The 17,970-nt window shown below is 36.7% G+C and overlaps 2 protein-coding genes across 2 annotated transcripts; both read right to left on the reverse strand.

The window, feature by feature from the left end:
- Positions 1-1,672: 1,672 nt before the first annotated feature.
- LOC142643186 (uncharacterized) lies at positions 1,673-2,101 on the reverse strand. Its single transcript, XM_075817731.1, has one exon. The coding sequence runs from the start codon at positions 2,099-2,101 to the stop codon at positions 1,673-1,675; it is 429 nt and encodes a 142-aa protein (XP_075673846.1).
- A 12,413-nt stretch (positions 2,102-14,514) lies between these two features.
- On the reverse strand, positions 14,515-17,574 carry LOC142643691 (putative pectinesterase/pectinesterase inhibitor 54). The gene is made up of 3 exons (XM_075818396.1): positions 17,120-17,574; positions 16,385-16,969; positions 14,515-15,414 (listed from the first exon to the last, which is right to left on the reverse strand). Exons 1-3 carry the CDS (start codon positions 17,424-17,426, stop codon positions 14,693-14,695), a joined length of 1,614 nt encoding a protein of 537 aa, XP_075674511.1. The 5' UTR covers positions 17,427-17,574; the 3' UTR covers positions 14,515-14,692.
- Positions 17,575-17,970: the final 396 nt, after the last annotated feature.

Genomic DNA, 17,970 nt, shown 5'->3' on the forward strand with positions numbered 1-17,970 from the left:
CAAGAACCTAATTGACGGGCAAAAGTAGTACAAGGAAGCTCTTCATACACTCAATAAGAAGGTGAAGAAGCTAAATGAAAAGCTGGAGGAGGAGATAGCCAGGAATGATGTTGTGGCAAAGTTTAAGGCTTCGCAGCCTTTTATAGATGCTTGCACCGTCTATTATGGTGATGGGTTTGAGGACTGCCTGAAGTAGGTCAAATCTGCCTACCCTAAATTGGATTTATCTAAGGTTACTATGGATGATCCTCTGCTGTCGACACTCGTGGGCAATACTATTTTTGAAAAAAGTGACGACTTCACCAAGTCTGAGGCGGACCCAAAAGGTGATAGTATTGTCCTTGCCCAACCCGTTGTGGACCAACCCATCATCCCTTTGTTCCTGTCGGCCAATCCTCCTAATGCTAAAGACCCTTCTACTCTAGGCATCTAGGGCCTTCCTCCTAAGGGTGGCGAAGACCCACAAGACCCCCCGGTCTCTTGAACTTAGCCTTTTTTTTTTTTTTATTGTAAATTTGACCTAATTTCTAGACCATGTTTAATGTCCTTTTGTTTTTTGGGCTTTGCTTGTAAAAACACTTTTTGTGCTGTAGCGTTTCTCTACATTCATTGCTTTATTTGATCTCTATGTATTGCTTTAGTTGATTTTCATGTCTTGATTGAGTGTGCTTTTTATTTTGTGAATGTGTCCTTCTCGAGGACTTTGTATATCTATTTTAGGATACTAGGACAACTCTGTTTGCTTTTGGACATAGACTCGTCCACTTGTGGGATTAAAAAGCTCGCCCACTTGTGGACTAAACTCGTCCTTTTGTGGACCTGAGTATCTCGTCCATTTGTGGACTTGATAAACTCGTCCACCTTGTGGACTTGGTAAATCCGTCCACTTTGTGGACTTAGTAATGGACTAGTCCACTTTGTGGACTTAGTAATGGACTCGTTCACTTTGTGGTTTTGTTAGTAGGTTCTTCCACTTTGTGGACTTAGTAATAAGTTCGTCCACTTTGTGGGCTAATAATAAGCTCGTCCACTTATGGACTCAACTATGGATCCGTCCACTTGTGGACTAGCATTTACTTATCCTTTTAGGATGAACTCATCCACTTATGGACTAAGTTGTGAACCCGTCCACTTAATTATGGATCTGTCCCCTTGTGGACTTGATAATATTAAGCCATCCTTGTGGGATGAACTTGTCCACTTAATGGACATAATCATGGGTCCATCCACCGGTGGACTTAATAGTGAATTCATCCATTCGTGGACTATATGTTGATTCATCCTCACATGATAAGGTTGTCCACTTCTGGTGGTAATTATGAATCCGTCCACTTATGGACTAACTAATTCTGTCCATTTGTGGACTTGGTAGGCATGTAGAATAAACATGTAGAAACAAGATAAAAAAACTCCTCTTATTATGACAAATGCATATAGAAAAATTGTTCGTTAAAGAAAGAAAAAAAAAATCGGCCCTATGGGCTTAGAAAGTACTGTAGCAAAAATTAAACAAATTGGAGAATGAGGAATGTCACTTTTCATATTATTATGTCTGCTGGTAGTATTTTTGGAGATGCTCGGTGTTCCACGGGTGGTGCAACTTCTGTCCGTCTAGTGTTTCCAGATGATAGGTGCCTTTCCTCAGCCATGAAGTGATTCTCTAGGGTCCTTCCTAGTTTGGGCTGAGTTTTCCTTGTGCAGGGTCTCTGGCAGCGCCCATTACTTTCCTCAAGACGAGGTCTCTAACTTTGAATTCTCGGTGTTTGACTCGAGAGTTGTAGTGCTTGGCCATGAGGTCCTGGTCTAATGTGAGTGTCTGTTCAGCTGTCGCCTTGACCTCGTCAACTAGGTCAAGCTGTGGACGCATGGCCTCATCATTCCTCCCTTCATCGTGGTTGTCCACCTTGTAGCTCGTGAGTCTGACCTCAGCTAGGATGACTGTTTCACTTCCGTATGCCAGTCGAAACAGCGTTTCTCCTGTAGGGGTTTTGGCTGTAGTCCTGTACGCCCATAGTACGCTAGGCAACTCTTCTGACCATACACCCTTTTCCCCCTCGAGCCAAGTCTTGATAATTAGAAGCAAGGATCGGTTCGTGACCATAACTTGCCCGTTAGCTTGAGGGTGGGCAGGGGAGGAGTAGTGGTTCATGATCCCTAACTATGAGCAAAAGTCCCTAAAAGAGTCGTTGTCGAACTGCTTCCCGTTGTCTGAGACCAAGACCCTAGGGATCTCGTACTTGCAAATGATGTTCTTCCAAATGAAGCTTCGTACGTTCTTCTTTGTGATGGTGGCCAGGGTTTCAGCTTCTACCCATTTGGTGAAGTAGTCTATGCCGATTATTAGGAACTTCAGCTGTCTCACTACTATCAGGAATGGGCCATGATGTCCAGTTCCCATTGGGCAAGTGGCCATGGAGCTGTCATTGGGGTTAGTTCTTCCATCGGCTATTGGATGTTGTTGCAGAACCTTTGACATTTGTCGCTGACTTTGACATGAATTTGGGCGTCCTTCTACATAGTGGGCCAGTAATATCCAGCCCGAATTAATTTATGCACCAACGACCGCGACCCCGAGTGGTTGCTGCAGATCCCTTTGTGTACTTCTCTCATGACATAGTTCGCTTCTCCGGGGCTTAAACATCTTAGGTATGGTCAAGAGAAACCCCTCATATACAGGTGGTCATTTATCAAGACGAACCACGCTGCTTGAACCTTCAGGTTTCTAGCGGCTTCCTTACAGTCAGGTAGTTGTGAGAGACCATTCCCTCGGCCCGTTTTATAGAGTGTTGGGCCAAACCCACATGAATGGGTGGAGTCGTGTTATTGCCTCTTAAAATGGAGGTTCGACTAGTTATATTTTCCCCTTTAGATTAAGTGTTTTATAATGGAGTCACCACTTATTTAATTATTGAAAAAATAAGAAAACCAAAATTGAAAAATTCTTCATTTTATTAATTTTGAATTTGAATTTACATTGATCATAGGAAATTACATGGCTTTGGTCCTGGGCACAATCTAAGATAAAGTACATGTCTTTGTTTCCTAGTTACAATCTAGAAATTGAAAAATTACATGGATAAGCATTGGATCTACTAACCCTTGATCTAAACTCGGAGGCTATGTTATAAGATGGGAAGGTGTTAGGCACCCACCTTGCTCGGTGAAACCGGTCTTCTAGACTATGGTGGCCAACATTCATATCATATAATCCAATATATCAATCAATTTACATGGTGAATTTAATGTATGTGTATGTGATAGATCCTTATTCAATTTATTAAGCATTGGGTTTGGATTGAAAAATAAATTCAAGTGAATATGTGTGGATGGTGATAACTTAGATTCAAGGATTTGAAAGAATTATGAAACAAACATGTTTTTCATATTTTTGATGTGGATTTAAGATCGAAACTAGTGTTATACATGGACATGTGATGAACAACCAAGAACATGTGAAGAACATATAAGAACAATTAAGAACATTCAAACATATTCAAAGGAATTTAAATGATTATTATCATGCTTTAATCTTAAACTCTCATCATGATAACACAAAAAAATAATTAGGGAAAGAGATTATACCTTCATGTAAGATCCATATGGCGGATAAGGAGACTCTTGAGGGAGGTCCTAAGGGTGGAGGAAAAGAAGAGTTAGGAGAGGAAAAGTGAGTCTCACTCAATACCTTAAGTCTCAAGAAGACCAAGATATGATAAGACTACTTAACTTCCTAAAACTTAAGAGAGGAGAAGAGACGGGGTTTTTGTGTGTGTCTTGGAATGAAGGAGAGGGGGGGTTTATATAGTAATGGTGGAGGAAATATGAATGGAAGACCATTAATGAGGGTTGACAAAGAATCATGAACCTAAACCTCAATTCAGCTTGTTCAGGAAGCTTTCCATTTTAAACTACTTGGGCCTTGTTATTTTTGCCCAAACCTACATGACTACATGGTTGGGCTAAAGCCCAATCTTTATTTGTTCACCTCTAGTTTTGTTTTTTTGTTGTTTTTAATAATTGAAAAAGGGAATTAGCGATTGGAAATACCAGGAGCTATCAGTTAATCTTGAACAAGAAAATATGCATTAATATCAACTTATCTAAATATTAAGTTATATTCTAGCTAAAAGGTCACCATAAAATTCATTTCACTTGTAGCATGTAGGCTCTCTGTTTCTTCTTCATTTCCATATAAATAGTCTTTTATACTCTTTTTAATTTTTTTTTATTCTCCAATATAAATACCCCCTTCAAGCTTCCCATTCAAGCCCTACCTTTTGAGCAGCAAATCTGGCTCACCAACAAATCACAAACAAATTTTTTTTAAAATTAGACCCATGTGACAAATGCCACATAAGTGGTACTATGAGAGAGAGAGAGAGAGAGAGAGAGAGAGAGAGAGAGAGAGAGAGAGGTGATTAAAATAACTGATATTTTTATTGCTATGATATCTCCCAAATATAGATGGTGGTATTATAGGAAATTTTAGCATGAGACCACTTTCTTACAAGATAATTTTCTAAAACCTAGCAAGTTACTATAGCAATTTGAAATTTAGAGTGTTTGATGGCTAGTTTGATGCAGGAGATTTTGGAGTGAGATTAGTCAAATCATATACTAATATAATAAAAGTTGGGTCTTAAGAACTATGTTTACACTAAGTGGTTATTTTCACTCTACAAGAAATTGGCTATACTCTAATTAATTATTAAATTATTTTAGCTTATTAATTGTTAGGATTTGTATTTTAGTCAAAACTCTATTACTAAGATTCAAGAAATAAAAATTCTACTCCAACTAAAATTCTATTTACCATCAATTCTTAAGATAATTTAATTTAGATAACTCATCAGCCTTTAATTTGGTTCATTGTGGTTAATTGGCTTAACTTGATTAATCCACCCCTTATTAAATTAAGGGGTCAAACAAGTCTTTTCAATTGGCATTAGAGCATTAGGTTTAGTGGATTCCATGGTTAGTTTCTTGAGTGTGATCTTTAGATCCAATGGATCGTGGTCAATTCTTGAGTATCTCACTCCACTTTGATGAAAATAACTATGCTTATTGAAAAAAGTTCATGAGAGCATTTCTAGAATCCATTGAAGAAAAAGTGTGGTAATCTGTTGAGAAATGTTGAACCAAACCTAAAAACCCCACTTATTAATGGACCAAAGATCTATTTGCGAAGGCATACTATAATAATAAATTTTTGAATGTGATATTTATGGTTGTATCTTAAGAAGATTTTAGGAGGAAATCTAATGTTGGAACTGCTAAACAGGCTTGGGCTATACCAATGACTGCACATGCATGAAGGTATTAAAGCTGTTACGACTTCCAAAATTTCAAATGTCAAACATTTATGTTTGAAGAAATTAAGATAAGAGATGAGTCATTTGATGAATTTTATATCAAACATCTATGTTTGAAGTAGAGAAAATTCCTTAAGCCTAAAATTGTTAGGAAAATGATGAGATATTTGCCTAAGAGATTCCGTACTAAGGTCATTATCATAGGGGAGAGTAAGGACCTTGACACTATCAAGGTTGATGCATTTGTTAGCTCCTTGCAAATTTTTTGAACTATCCCTACTTTAGACTAGTAGGAAAAATCTATGGATTTAAAAACCATCAAGGAAGAGGATTTTGATCCCTCTAATGATGTTTTTTTTAGAAGGAAACCGATGACTTTATTAATTCAAAGGTTGATAATACAAAAGATGCAATATCCGTTGGGTAGGACTCGGACCAAACTGAAATAGAAAAACAATGTCTAGCTCTCTGGGCTAGGGTATGAGCTACCACATTACCCTGCCTACAGACATGAGAGAAAGAGGTACTCATAAAGGAGTTTACGATGCATAAAATATCTCGGATTAGATTGCCACCCGAAGCAAAATCCTAGCCACCCCATTGAAGGGCCCTCATTACCTGCTCCAAATCCCCTTCAAAAATCACCCTATCAAGACTAAGTTCCTGAGAAAAGAGTGCAGCTCGTCTAGCAACCACCAACTCCAACGCATCCACTGATGGTGGCTTTTTGATCTTCTCTGCCAACGCAGCCTTCACCTCGCTTTTGGAATTACGAACAATCACCCTGACTCCAGCTTCATCAGATTCACCAAACATTGCCCCATCGAAATTTATCTTCCAATTATCTCGTGTAGGTGGACTCCAACTTCTAGAAGTAGCTTAACGAACAGTGGGGGAACTACGCTTTAGAGGCACAAAATTGTGAATATAATCACATGCAAAGCCTGCAATCTGACCCAGTGGCCTAGTGTTTTCATTCAATCGAGTCTTGTTCCTGTGATACCACACTAACCACGCAGTCATAGCAAACAAAGCTACTGTCTTTGATTTTGTGAAGACTTGCTTTACCAACTCCCCAAATGATGTAAAGACCATCCCAAACTTGAGAACCCAGCCAAAGTCCTTCTCCCATATCTCCTTAAGACCACTGCAACTCCACAGTGAATGATGGATATCTTCTGAAGCACATAAGCAATGAGTATAGGCTGCATCAATATGGATTTTGCGTTTCACCAAATTTTCTTTAGTTGCTAGGGAGTTCGTGCAAGCCTTCCAAAGAAAGTGTGTAATTTTTCCTGGGACCTGAATTCTCCAAAGCTTCTTCTAGAAACCCTTTTCGTTAGTAATGACTAGGGGCAAATTTTCAACGGAATCCTGGGCATCACACAACAATCTATACCTGGTTTTGACTGAGTACTTCCAAAATGTTCAAAGGGCCAAATCAGCATGTCAGGCTGTGGAGTCGAGCAAAGTGGGAGTGCTTTGATCCGAGCTGCATCAGGAGGATGAAAACAGTGATCAATCAGCTGAATATTCCACCAACCGAATGTCCCATTAATGAGCTCAAAAACTGTGGCCTGCGGATGAAGCTCAACTGAGGAAGAAGATATGACTCCATTTCCATTAGGCAGCCACTTATCAATGAAAATTCTAATATGCTGACCATCTCCTATTCTCCATTTTGCACTGGCTTCAATCAGATGTCTCGATTTCATGATGCTTTACCAAGCATAAGACCCCGAAGATGCAGTAGCTTCAAAAATGGATCCATGAGGAAAATACTTTCTTTAAACACCTTATAAAACAGTGAGTGCCTATCATGAACCAACCTCCACACTTGTTTTGCTAACAAGGCCTCATTGAACTTGCATAAGTCTTTAAAACCCATGCCACCCTCCTCCTTGGATTTGCATAGCACTTCCCATTTTTTCCAATGTATATTCCGACGTTCTCCTCTTTGACCCCACCAAAATCTATGAACAAGCATCTCAATGTCTTGACAAAGCCCAACTAGAAGAAGAAAGCAACTCATAGCAAAGGTCGGAATAGCTTGGACCACAGCTTTAAGCAATACCTCCTTTCCGGCTTGGGATAAAAGTTTTTCCTTCCAACCCTGAGGTTTTCCCCAAACACGATCTTTTATATGATTGAAACTTGCTCTTTTATTTTTTCCCACAACCGTCGGAAAACCCAAGTATTTCTCATACTCCTTTATTTCTGAAACACCCAAGAGACTTTGCACTTGCAGCTTTGCCAAATCTGTCACATTACCACTAAAGAAAATTGTGGTTTTATTTGCATTTATTTTTTGCCCTTAAGCTCTCTCATACTTCCCAAGGATCACTAGAAATTTTGACACATCTTCCACTCTAGCATGACAAAAGAGGAGACTATCATTGGCAAACAAAAGGTGGGATATTTTTGGCCCATTTTTACAAATGGAGAAACCTTCAAGGTGCTTTGCCGCCACCGCTTGCTCTAATAGGCCATTTAAACCTTTCGAACATAGAAGGAAAAGGTAGGGGGATAAGGGATTTCCTTGTCGAATACCTCTAGTTAGAGTAATGGGTTTCATAGGCTCACCATTTATCAAAACTGAGTAAGTCACTGATTGAACGCACTCCATAATCCAGCCAACCCACCTACTATGAAAACCCATTTTTTCCATCACCTTTTTGAGAAACACCTACTCCAATCTATCGTATGCTTTATTCATGTCCAACTTCAGAGCTAGATGCCCCACTTTGCCCCTTTTCTTTTGCTTAATATGGTGAAGAGTCTCAAAAACCACCAGGATATTGTCAGAAATTGCCTTATCGGATTGAATGGCTCTCTAAGATTCTGAGATGATATGAAGTAAAACTTTTTTCAACCTGTTGGCCAACACTTTTGATACAAGCTTATATAAAATATTACATAGTGCAATGGGGTGAAATTCAATGACATACTCAAGATTTTTAACTTTAGGAATAAAAGAAATAAAAGTATGGTTTAGACCTAAAATGAGGCTGCCGGAATTGAGGAAAAACAGCATTGCCTGGACTACATCGTCGCCAACATCACTCCAAAATTTTTGGAAAAAAATGGGAGGCATTCCGTCAAAACCGGGGGCTTTAAGGGGAGCCATTTGATTAGTGCAAACTCAATTTCCATCTGAGAAAAAGGGCTGATCAGACTATTATTCATATCTTCGATCACAACAGATTTAATGGACTGGACAACATCATCTACTTCTGTCGACCTTGAGGAGAGGATAGATTTCCTTCGCCTGAAACCAACACTCCATTTGAATTTCGGAGCTCCACTATTCTGTTACAATGGAAACGTTGCGAAGCTCTTATATGAAAGTACTTGGAATTATGATCTTCGGAAATCATCCAATGCTCCTTGCTCCGTTGCTGCCACATTTTTTTTATCTAATCAGAGGAGGTCCACAATTTTCAATTTAAGCTTAAGGAACTGGTCCACATGTCTTCCCTAAGCTGCTTCACGTTCAGCCACATTCAACATCTTCTTCTTCTCAATAATCTCTCGTCTCACATGGCAGAAAGAGAGCTTACTCCATTGCGAAAGGCTCTTTTGACAAGCCTCCCAATTTCAGATAAGTCTTTGACCAAGTGAACTTATTTCCTGAGAATTCTAGATCCAATAAATTACACTCGTCCAACACTTCACGAAACTGTTCCATCTGGCCATAGGGTCTAAGTCTGCCACCACTCATTTCAAGCGATTTCAAAATTTCATTAAAATTGCCTCCACACAGCCATGGCAAAGATCCACATCTATGAAGAGTATGAATCAGCTCCCACATTTCAGATCTCAATTGCGTTTCTGGTGCTCCATAAATTACACTCGTCCAACACTTCACGAAACTGTTCCATTTGGCCATAGGGTCTAAGTCTGCCACCACTCATTTCAAGTGATTTCAAAATTTCATTAAAATCGCCTCCACACAGCCATGGCAAAGATCCACATCTATGAAGAGTACAAATCAGCTCCCATGTTTCAGATCTCAATTGCGTTTCTGGTGGTCCATAAATTCTTGTGAAACGCCATGCATTGTCCTTTCCTTTATTAATCACCTCATCTATATGATTCTGAGATGATTATTCCACATTTAAAGTAAGTCCATTCTTCCAAAAGAGAGCTAAGCCACCCCCACGAGTAATCCTTGAAACACCATGGTAATGACCGAATTGAAGAGAATCACGAATACTGGTTAGCCTTGCTTCTTCCAACCATGTTTTGGCTAAAAACACGACTGAGGGATTTAGTGCCCAGAATAATTCTCCAAGCTCATGAACTGTCTGCCAGTTCCCAAGCCACTGACAGTTCTAACAGATGAGATTCATTGTTCATGGCAGAGCTGGGAACCAGCCTTCGCCAATGTGACTGCATTTTCTTCATCAACATGTGAAACCAATTTAGTTTTTTGGAAACAACTTGCTGATTTTTCCTGGACAATGTAGCCCTCTTTTTTCTTGTGAGTACCTTTAAGTTTTCCTCAGATTCAGAAGGTATATGATTAACGCGGGTCTAGGACGGTTTAGGTGGAAGTGAGGTGCACGTGGGAGAGTCAATGCATTCGAGAGGTCTACCAAAGGGGGTCTTTTTGACTTGTTGATAAGTGATGGAGAATTACATGTGGCTGAGGGCTGAGTTGTACTTCTTACGTGGATATCCTCGGCACTAGGCTTTGCAGAAATAACAGACTCCTTATTTGGTAACACTTCCAAATTCCCATCCACGCCTTCCATCGCATCAAATTTATTCAAATCTGCATCAATTTCGTGCAAAGTATGCACAAAATTTCCTTCTACATTGAGCTGACCCCCAAATCCCGATAGAAGATCATCCAAATCCCTGAAAATAGGATATGAAGTAGAATTAGAGATATTTGGAAGCGAAGAATCTGAAATTACCTTCTCCAACGATTCCGTCGAAACTCCATTCTACGAAGAGGATGCTTGGTGAGATTTCAAAAAGGTTGCACTTTCTGAATCCTTTAAAACCTTAGAATCTATTTTCTGTTGGTAGAATATGGTGGATTTTCTAATTTGATTTGATAACGGAGCTCGTAACCAAGCCCCATAATTCCGATCCTCCATTGTGAGCGTGCCTTCACTGTTGATCCATAGATCACAATCTTTATCTCCATGAGTTAAAAAACCATACCAATAGCGGATACTTGGCAGCCTTTAGTACTTAAAAGATACCCACCTCGTGGTTCCACCTTCAAGGGTGATTTTACGTCTGCGACATAGAGGCTTTGATATATCAAGAATAACACGCACATGCAAATGATCACCTCCTTCCATAGCTGAGAAATCAGAAGGGCAGACTTCACAATACCTGAAAATAGTCCTTTAGCCATCGTTTTATTCATAAAGTTGATCGGAATGTCTTATACTTGCACCCAAAAAGGGACTCTCTCAAAATCCAAGTTTTGTACGTGGGTGCTATTATCATACCTCTGAAAAATCACCAGAAATTTATCAAAACTCCAAGGTTGAGAAGAAAAGATTCTATCACAATCAAACTTATTCTTGAAGATAAAGAGAACAATATGGTTCCCACGATCCTTAATCTTGAATCCATTCCGAGTGTGCCATAGTTGAGAGAAATTACGAGCTATGGCATTAACATTAAGGACCCGTTTTGTGAGAAACTTTGCAGCCAAGATGAATTCCTTTGACCCCATGTCAGATCGGAGATCAAACTTATCATCCTCCGGTCCTTGAAGAGACATCTTATTCCACCTCGCAGTAATCTCCTCCATGAAACAAAAGAAAATAAAGTGTTTCCCAAAACCCCTACAAGAAAAAACCCACTAGCCTGTAGTAACCAAATGGTGGCTAACAGGGACTAACTAGCCTTCAAAAGGAAGGGACTGACTCTTTCCCAGCCTAGGAGAAGTTGGGGAACCCAGACTTTCGCTAGTGACAAAGAAAATTTTTTTAAGAAGAAAGTTAGAAACATTGCTCTTTTTTTCTCTAATGATGATTTGGATGAACATGATTTGGATAAAAAAAAAATTCAATTCTATTACAACAAAAGTTGGGTCCTTAAAACCGTAGTTGTAACAAGTAATTGTCTTTCTCTATATGACAATTGGTTTACACTTTCATTAATTTTTAAAGTAGCTTATATCTTATACTTGTTAGCTAGGATAGTTTGAACTATCTAAAACTTTATAAGTTTTAATAATTCAAAATTCTACTCCAACTAATTTGTGTTTGATGGACTCCAACTAAAATTTATTTGTCTTGTTCTGATGTTTTAATCTAGATAAAACTCTATTCTCTAGGCTTTAAAAAATTTAAGATTATACTCCAACTTAGATTCTCTTACCAAAAAATTTAAAGAAAATTAAAATAAAATATATTATTTATTTTAATTATATTAATTGTCTTTCATAATTTTATATTTCAATATAATACAACTTGCACAATACATACTATTTCTACATCAAGTGACTCAATATCTCTATGTATTATGATAGTTAATTTAGACTTTAAAGTAGCTTACTAATAATTTTGATAGTTTCAATAATATTTATAAAACATTTATATTTTTTTTATATGAAAATTTTAATTATTCCGTGCTGGTGTACTACTAGTTTTGACAAAAAATATGGACTTACTAACTACTTTGATGCGATGCTTTTAAGCTTTAATATCATCGATCTTTCGCCAAATTTTTGGTTTAAGCGAGTTTGAATTCAAATATTTTATTTGATAAAAAAGACCTTATCAATGAGTTAACTCGAACCCATAGAAACATGGAGTTATAGTTCTCTATAAACGAGAAAGTTTGTGGACAACTTTTATGTTAGAACTTTTTCTACAATGTGTAACAGTAATTAGTAAAGAAAAAAAAAATGGTAATATGAAAGTGATGGTTTAGCAATTACAGTCACATACATCATCAAGTTATTATAAATAGTAGTGGCAAATTTGTTGCTCCTAAACAAATAGTCTATGAATAGCAAATATTAATTATCTCATTTAATCGTCTTATATAAAAACGTTTTTTTTTGTGTGAATATAATATGATAATTAATCATATGTGAAGTTCTCTTTTATATATATATATATATATATATATATATATATAAATGTTTTTAATGTTGTGAATATAATACAATGATTAATTAGGTACCCCCTTCCATAACCCCTTCTAATTAAAAATCAGCTCATCGAAGGGATGGGACTTGTGATACTACCTGTGATAACTAACTATCTTCTCTATCGTCATTATAACAATTGAATTCCATGTTAGATGATCCAAAACCAAAGTTAAAGATTGATAGTTTGATCGGAAATGTGTTCCACGATAAGAAATCCTATAACTTTTAGTGATGCTAAAAGTCGATAAAGACTTCGAAAAGGACAAATAATTAGTTTAAAAGTGGGGAGGGACAACCATGTGAGTATAGAGGACTAGCTGGCTAGAAGCTACAGTTCTTGTGATCACCCATCAAGTCTAGTCTTATTTTCAATCAACCTTAATTGTGTTCTAATCCATTTAGGTTGCAACCTTCCCGTTTCTCACAAAATTAAAAAGGAAAAAAAAAAGAAAAAGGACTCTAAATGAGAGGTGCTTGCTCAAGGAAAATTCCAGGAGCCTAAAGACATCTCATTCCTTTATAAAATAAAGGGCATTAATTATTCATTTTAAAAACGTTTTATGGGAATTGAAAAAGTTGTAAAAAAAGTTTGTGTTTGTGTTTTTTTTTTTCATTTTTCTATAAAAGTCTTCTTAAAATAGTTTATTAATATATTTTTTAAGGACACACATTAGTAAAATTCTAAAATAAATTACACTCATAACTCTCTCTCTCTCTCTGTATTTTTTTTCAACAGAGAAAAATAATCAAACTCACCACCACACAAGAAGTCGATAGATCCAACCCAAGCTTACCATTTTAAGAGAGCCAAAGACACTAACACAAGAGACTTTATCTATAAAGTAGATAAAGTCTATATATATACTATAAATTTTATTTCTTTTTGGATGAATAACAGTTGTGTTAATATATATATATATATATATATATATATATATATATATATATATATAAAGTTCAAACTTTAATATTCTTTGTAGAAATTAAGCTAGTCTAATTCTCTATTTAAATTTAAGGCAAAATAGAAAATGTATCCCTAATGGACCCCATTGATGCACGATTTCAATACAAACTATTTAGGGCTTGACTCATTAGAAATTCCATTGTCGGTGAACTTTATCTATGACCATTTCAAGTCCACCGACAATGGAATTTGAATTCTCTACCGACAATGTTAATTCAATTTGGTGTTTCCTACAGAGTGCTATTATATGCATGAGTCATTGCAAAGTCTTTGACACCTAAGTGTAACACAATGATATGCAAAACAAGCCTTCAAACTAGGCATCAAACGCTGCCCAAACCACCTCATTCAGTTGGTATAAATGTGATAGTAATTTGCTGTTGAGTCATTTTCCAAATGAAATAAGTAAAATGCTGTTTCTCAAAAAAGAAAAAAGAAAAAAGAAAAGTAAAATGCTAATTTTTCTTATTCAGTAACGTTGTTGCTTAGGTTGTTTTAATTGTGAATATCTTTGTTGGAAGCACTAAAAAAAATGCCATTGGACCTAAATGATAATTTCGTAATTGTGAAAGATGAATGGTTTATATTCAACATTGTCATTCCTATTAGCTTAAATTTTCATGATGAATGTTCCCATGTCGCATGAAGCACTCACAAAAAGAAATCCCATGTTAAAGTAATTAATGTCTTTTGCCTTATCAATCAAAAAAATGTCTTTTGCCTTCAGTTTGGAGTCCTCACTTTATTCCATATAACAGCTATATCATTAGTAAGTAGTAATCTTACTACATATTTTGGAAATGTTCTTTTTTGAACAATAGAGAATGAGAAATGCAAGAGGTGCCTCCAGTGTCCAGATAAAGCATAGAAGTCAACTATAAAACAGCAACCAAATTAAGGAACATATATTTATAATCATTACCATTCCAAGATGAAAAAGAGGGCAGAACAATATGGTATTTTTGTTTCTTTTCTTGGGTAATTGATCTAGAGTTACAAATTAACTATACACACACACACACACACACACACATATATATATATATATATATATATATATATATATATATATATATCTTAAAACATGAGCAATCCTAAGATCTACTTGCTTACTGCAAATAAAAATCTTATTTTTCCTTCTTAATGTTATACATTATACTCTACTAACAATACTAGAATGTATCTAATAAAAAAAAAAAGATAAAATGACATGACCTAACATAATTTATGGAGTACAAAGTGAAACACATAATTTATGGAGTATAAAGTGAAACACTCAGAATAAAATTAAAGATTTTTATTAACTTGTTCCAGACCGGAGATGAAAGGTGTGCCGGTGAAAGGCAGCCATGAAGTCCCAGCGATAAACTTAGAGACAGTAAACTTGACTGCTTCATCGGCTCCAATAACATGATATCCAGACCACTGCACCCTGTTGGAAAGTCCAGCTCCAGGCCCTACATTTGAGTACTCTGCAAAATACAGATTCTTGAGGGTAGAACTCTCGGTTCCAGGCCATTCAATCCAACCTCTAGGCGCTATAGCATCATCTAAGGTTGATTCCATTATTACTGCTCTAGAGTACTCCTTCCATGGCCTCCCTAGATAGGAATTGTATGAATGTTTGACAGCAGAAAAATCTGAGCTCACCATGATCTTACACTTTTGAACCGAGAAGCCAGTATTTTGACCAGGGTCATTCCTCCCATTTGCTAGGATCACATTGTAACCACGTTGTGGACCTTGTGGTCTACGAAGTACTAAATTGCAGCTCTGAAAAACAGCCACAGCGTTTCCAAAAATGAAGTCTATGGTGCCATAGATGTCACACTCTCTATAGAATTGACGGAGTGCAAACGCACATAAACTGTCCTGGTAGCCTGCAATGCTACACCTGAAGAAAACTGAATGATCTGAAGCAATATACACAGCCAGGGCTTGTCCTCCTTGAGGACCTGCTGTGTTATGAAATCCAATGTCACGAGCAATGAATCCGTTACCTGTGATTGCTGCGCAGCCAGAATATATATGTCCAAAAAGTCAGCACTACATTAACAAGTGTTGCATCCATTATCGGGCAAATGAATTTGTCATGGTTGTATTGAATAATAGTGTTCTTATTTTCTTAGGCCTCTTTAGCTTAAAAATAAGCATCACAAATTAAATAGTTATATCTACCAAAACAAAACAAAATAAATAAATAAATAAATAAAGGAAAGGAAAAGAAAAGGTGAGATATTAAGAATGACATTAGTACAAATTTTATTATATAATTCTTACAAACTAATAAGTCTAATATATCACAAAAAGAAATTCAATTATTCTTAATTTTCTAAATAGATGCTAAACCCTTATGAATACTTTATATATATATATATATATATATATATATATATATTATTGTTCATATTCATAGTCGTTACATATATACATTTTTTGGTGAATACTTACATATTTACATATACGTGGGAACTGTACAACATAATTGTACTGAAAATGTATTCTTTTGACTAATTGTTTTTTTTTTTTTTAGGGTGAGGCTTCCTGTCTAGTACATTAGATCCTGGGATCAGAAACATAAGATTGAAGCGATATTAATTTTGGACATTTGTTATGTTCATATCACATTTTATGCTCTAATTAATGCACTAGATAGAAGCACTCAAATGCATGATGAGAAGTCAAATTCGTTTTTTTAACGCCTTTTTACTACACTTAGAGCTTGTTTGGTTGTATTGTTTAAATAATAATTTTTATTATTTAAATAATATAACACGTATTTTTACAACATTTTTTCACTTGTACATATTTTTACAACACTTTTTCACCCATACATATTTCCACAACACTTAAACAACGTTACTAGAAAAACATTAGCAAATAGACTCTTAACTTCGTATGTTTGCCTAATTAAGGCACAAAACATACAAGCTTGCAAGAGAGAGACAGAATGAAAGAGAGAGTGCCAAAAGTACTGACTGAATGTGGCAGAGGCAGCCGTGGAAGAGCCTTTAGCAACACAATCGTCACCAACTATAATAGTGGAATATTTGCCGTCCCCTATCAAGGTGATGCCATCTTTCTTAGTTTGAATCTTCTCCTTATAAATCCCTGACTTCACGTAAATCACAAACTGTTTCCCAGAAGCAGCTTTGATGGCTTCCGACACGGTTTTATAGTTGCCTGAACCATCTTTGGCAACTATGACATTTGCCTTTGCCTCAACTAGCTTTCTATCTCGAGTAAATACCCACTTTGGAAAAGTTATGCTCTTCTTTGACTTACCAGTACCAGTGTTGGTGATCCTGTTGACAAGAGCTAATGGATTACTTCCCAATTGAGATAGATAATCCATCTTCTTAGATATCTGGTTCTGAACTATATTGAAGTACTCTTTGGAGAGACTGAGGCTGTCGGCTGAGTCTTTACAAGCTTGTTGGAAAGTCAAGGCAGCACTTAGCCATGTTTGAATGTCATGTTTGTTTTTCTCCGGAGAATCTTTTATGGCTAACATGGACTGCTCAAGCCATTTGAGAGACATGTTCATGAGCTCTTCACAATAGCCTACCATATAAAAAACAAAAAGTGGGGCTTAATCAATTAAGAATATAAAAATAGAGACACAAACAGTAACACAAACAAACATGTATATTGTAATTGGAAATTGGAGTCTCTGTCAACAACATGCAAGTGAAGCTGTTGGTTATTACCCACCAGTGACATAATGGGCACGTTCAGCTAATTCTTGGGCTTCAAATTGGGAGCTGAATTTTGCAAAATTTGAAGTGGTCAGCTTCGTCTCAGAGATGGCCTTGTTAACAAGAGCCAACACAATGTCAACAGGTTGATTGGCTGAGTCCAATCTGGTCAAGGTTTCAACGCAGAGGATAGGATATCTAGTAAAGCCGCATTCCTTTACATAATTTTGATTATCATCCATGGCAGCCCATGAAATGGAAGCCCCTCCTAGACCCAATGCACATAATCCCAACACCCAAAACACTAGAAGTTCCATCCTCATACCAAAGGCTTGAACAATTTAAGTTACTACAAGTCTCAGCCAGCTGTAATGAACTTATAATTCCCAATCAGTCTTATTAGCACTTGCATATTATGATGGCTTATTTCTCGTAAGTGGTGCTCGGTGATACGTCTCACTCAAATTTCTTAATCCATTCAGTGGCAGTGAGCCTTGTTTTGTAATCCAATAGTCTTGACAATGATTATCTATTGCTTTGACGGCCGTATATATTGTACATACTGCTCATACGGAACATTTTAGTGTACTTTGTAGGTCCGGGACACACGACGATGCCATTGCCATGCCTCCTTTATTATTAATCAATATTTCTTAAAGAATTTGAGACGATGCCATTGCCATGCCTCCTTTATTATTAATCAATCTTTTCTTAAAGCATTTGATGGTGCTTGCTTTTATCTTGTCCAATACTCTGAACATTCCAAGCAAGAAAATTACAAAAGGAAAATATAGTTAATATAATTTTTATAGGATTTACACACAAAGACACGATCATGTCTTTAACTCCCGATTTTCAGTTAAAAAG

This window comes from Castanea sativa, chromosome 7, assembly GCF_040712315.1.
Source record: "Castanea sativa cultivar Marrone di Chiusa Pesio chromosome 7, ASM4071231v1".
Lineage (NCBI taxonomy): Eukaryota > Viridiplantae > Streptophyta > Magnoliopsida > Fagales > Fagaceae > Castanea > Castanea sativa.

What these genes read in the sequence shown, in the direction of transcription:
- LOC142643691 (XM_075818396.1), bottom strand. Translation starts at nt 17,426, where the DNA reads ATGAGGATGGAACTTCTAGTGTTTTGGGTGTTGGGATTATGTGCATTG. An exon ending in ACGTGCCCATTATGTCACTG is followed by an intron (nt 16,970 to 17,119) that starts GTGGGTAATAAC and finishes TTTATATGGTAG; the next exon opens with GCTATTGTGAAGAGCTCATG. An exon ending in GGCTGCCTCTGCCACATTCA is followed by an intron (nt 15,415 to 16,384) that starts GTCAGTACTTTT and finishes CTGGCTGCGCAG; the next exon opens with CAATCACAGGTAACGGATTC.
- LOC142643186 (XM_075817731.1), bottom strand. Translation starts at nt 2,101, where the DNA reads ATGGTCACGAACCGATCCTTGCTTCTAATTATCAAGACTTGGCTCGAG.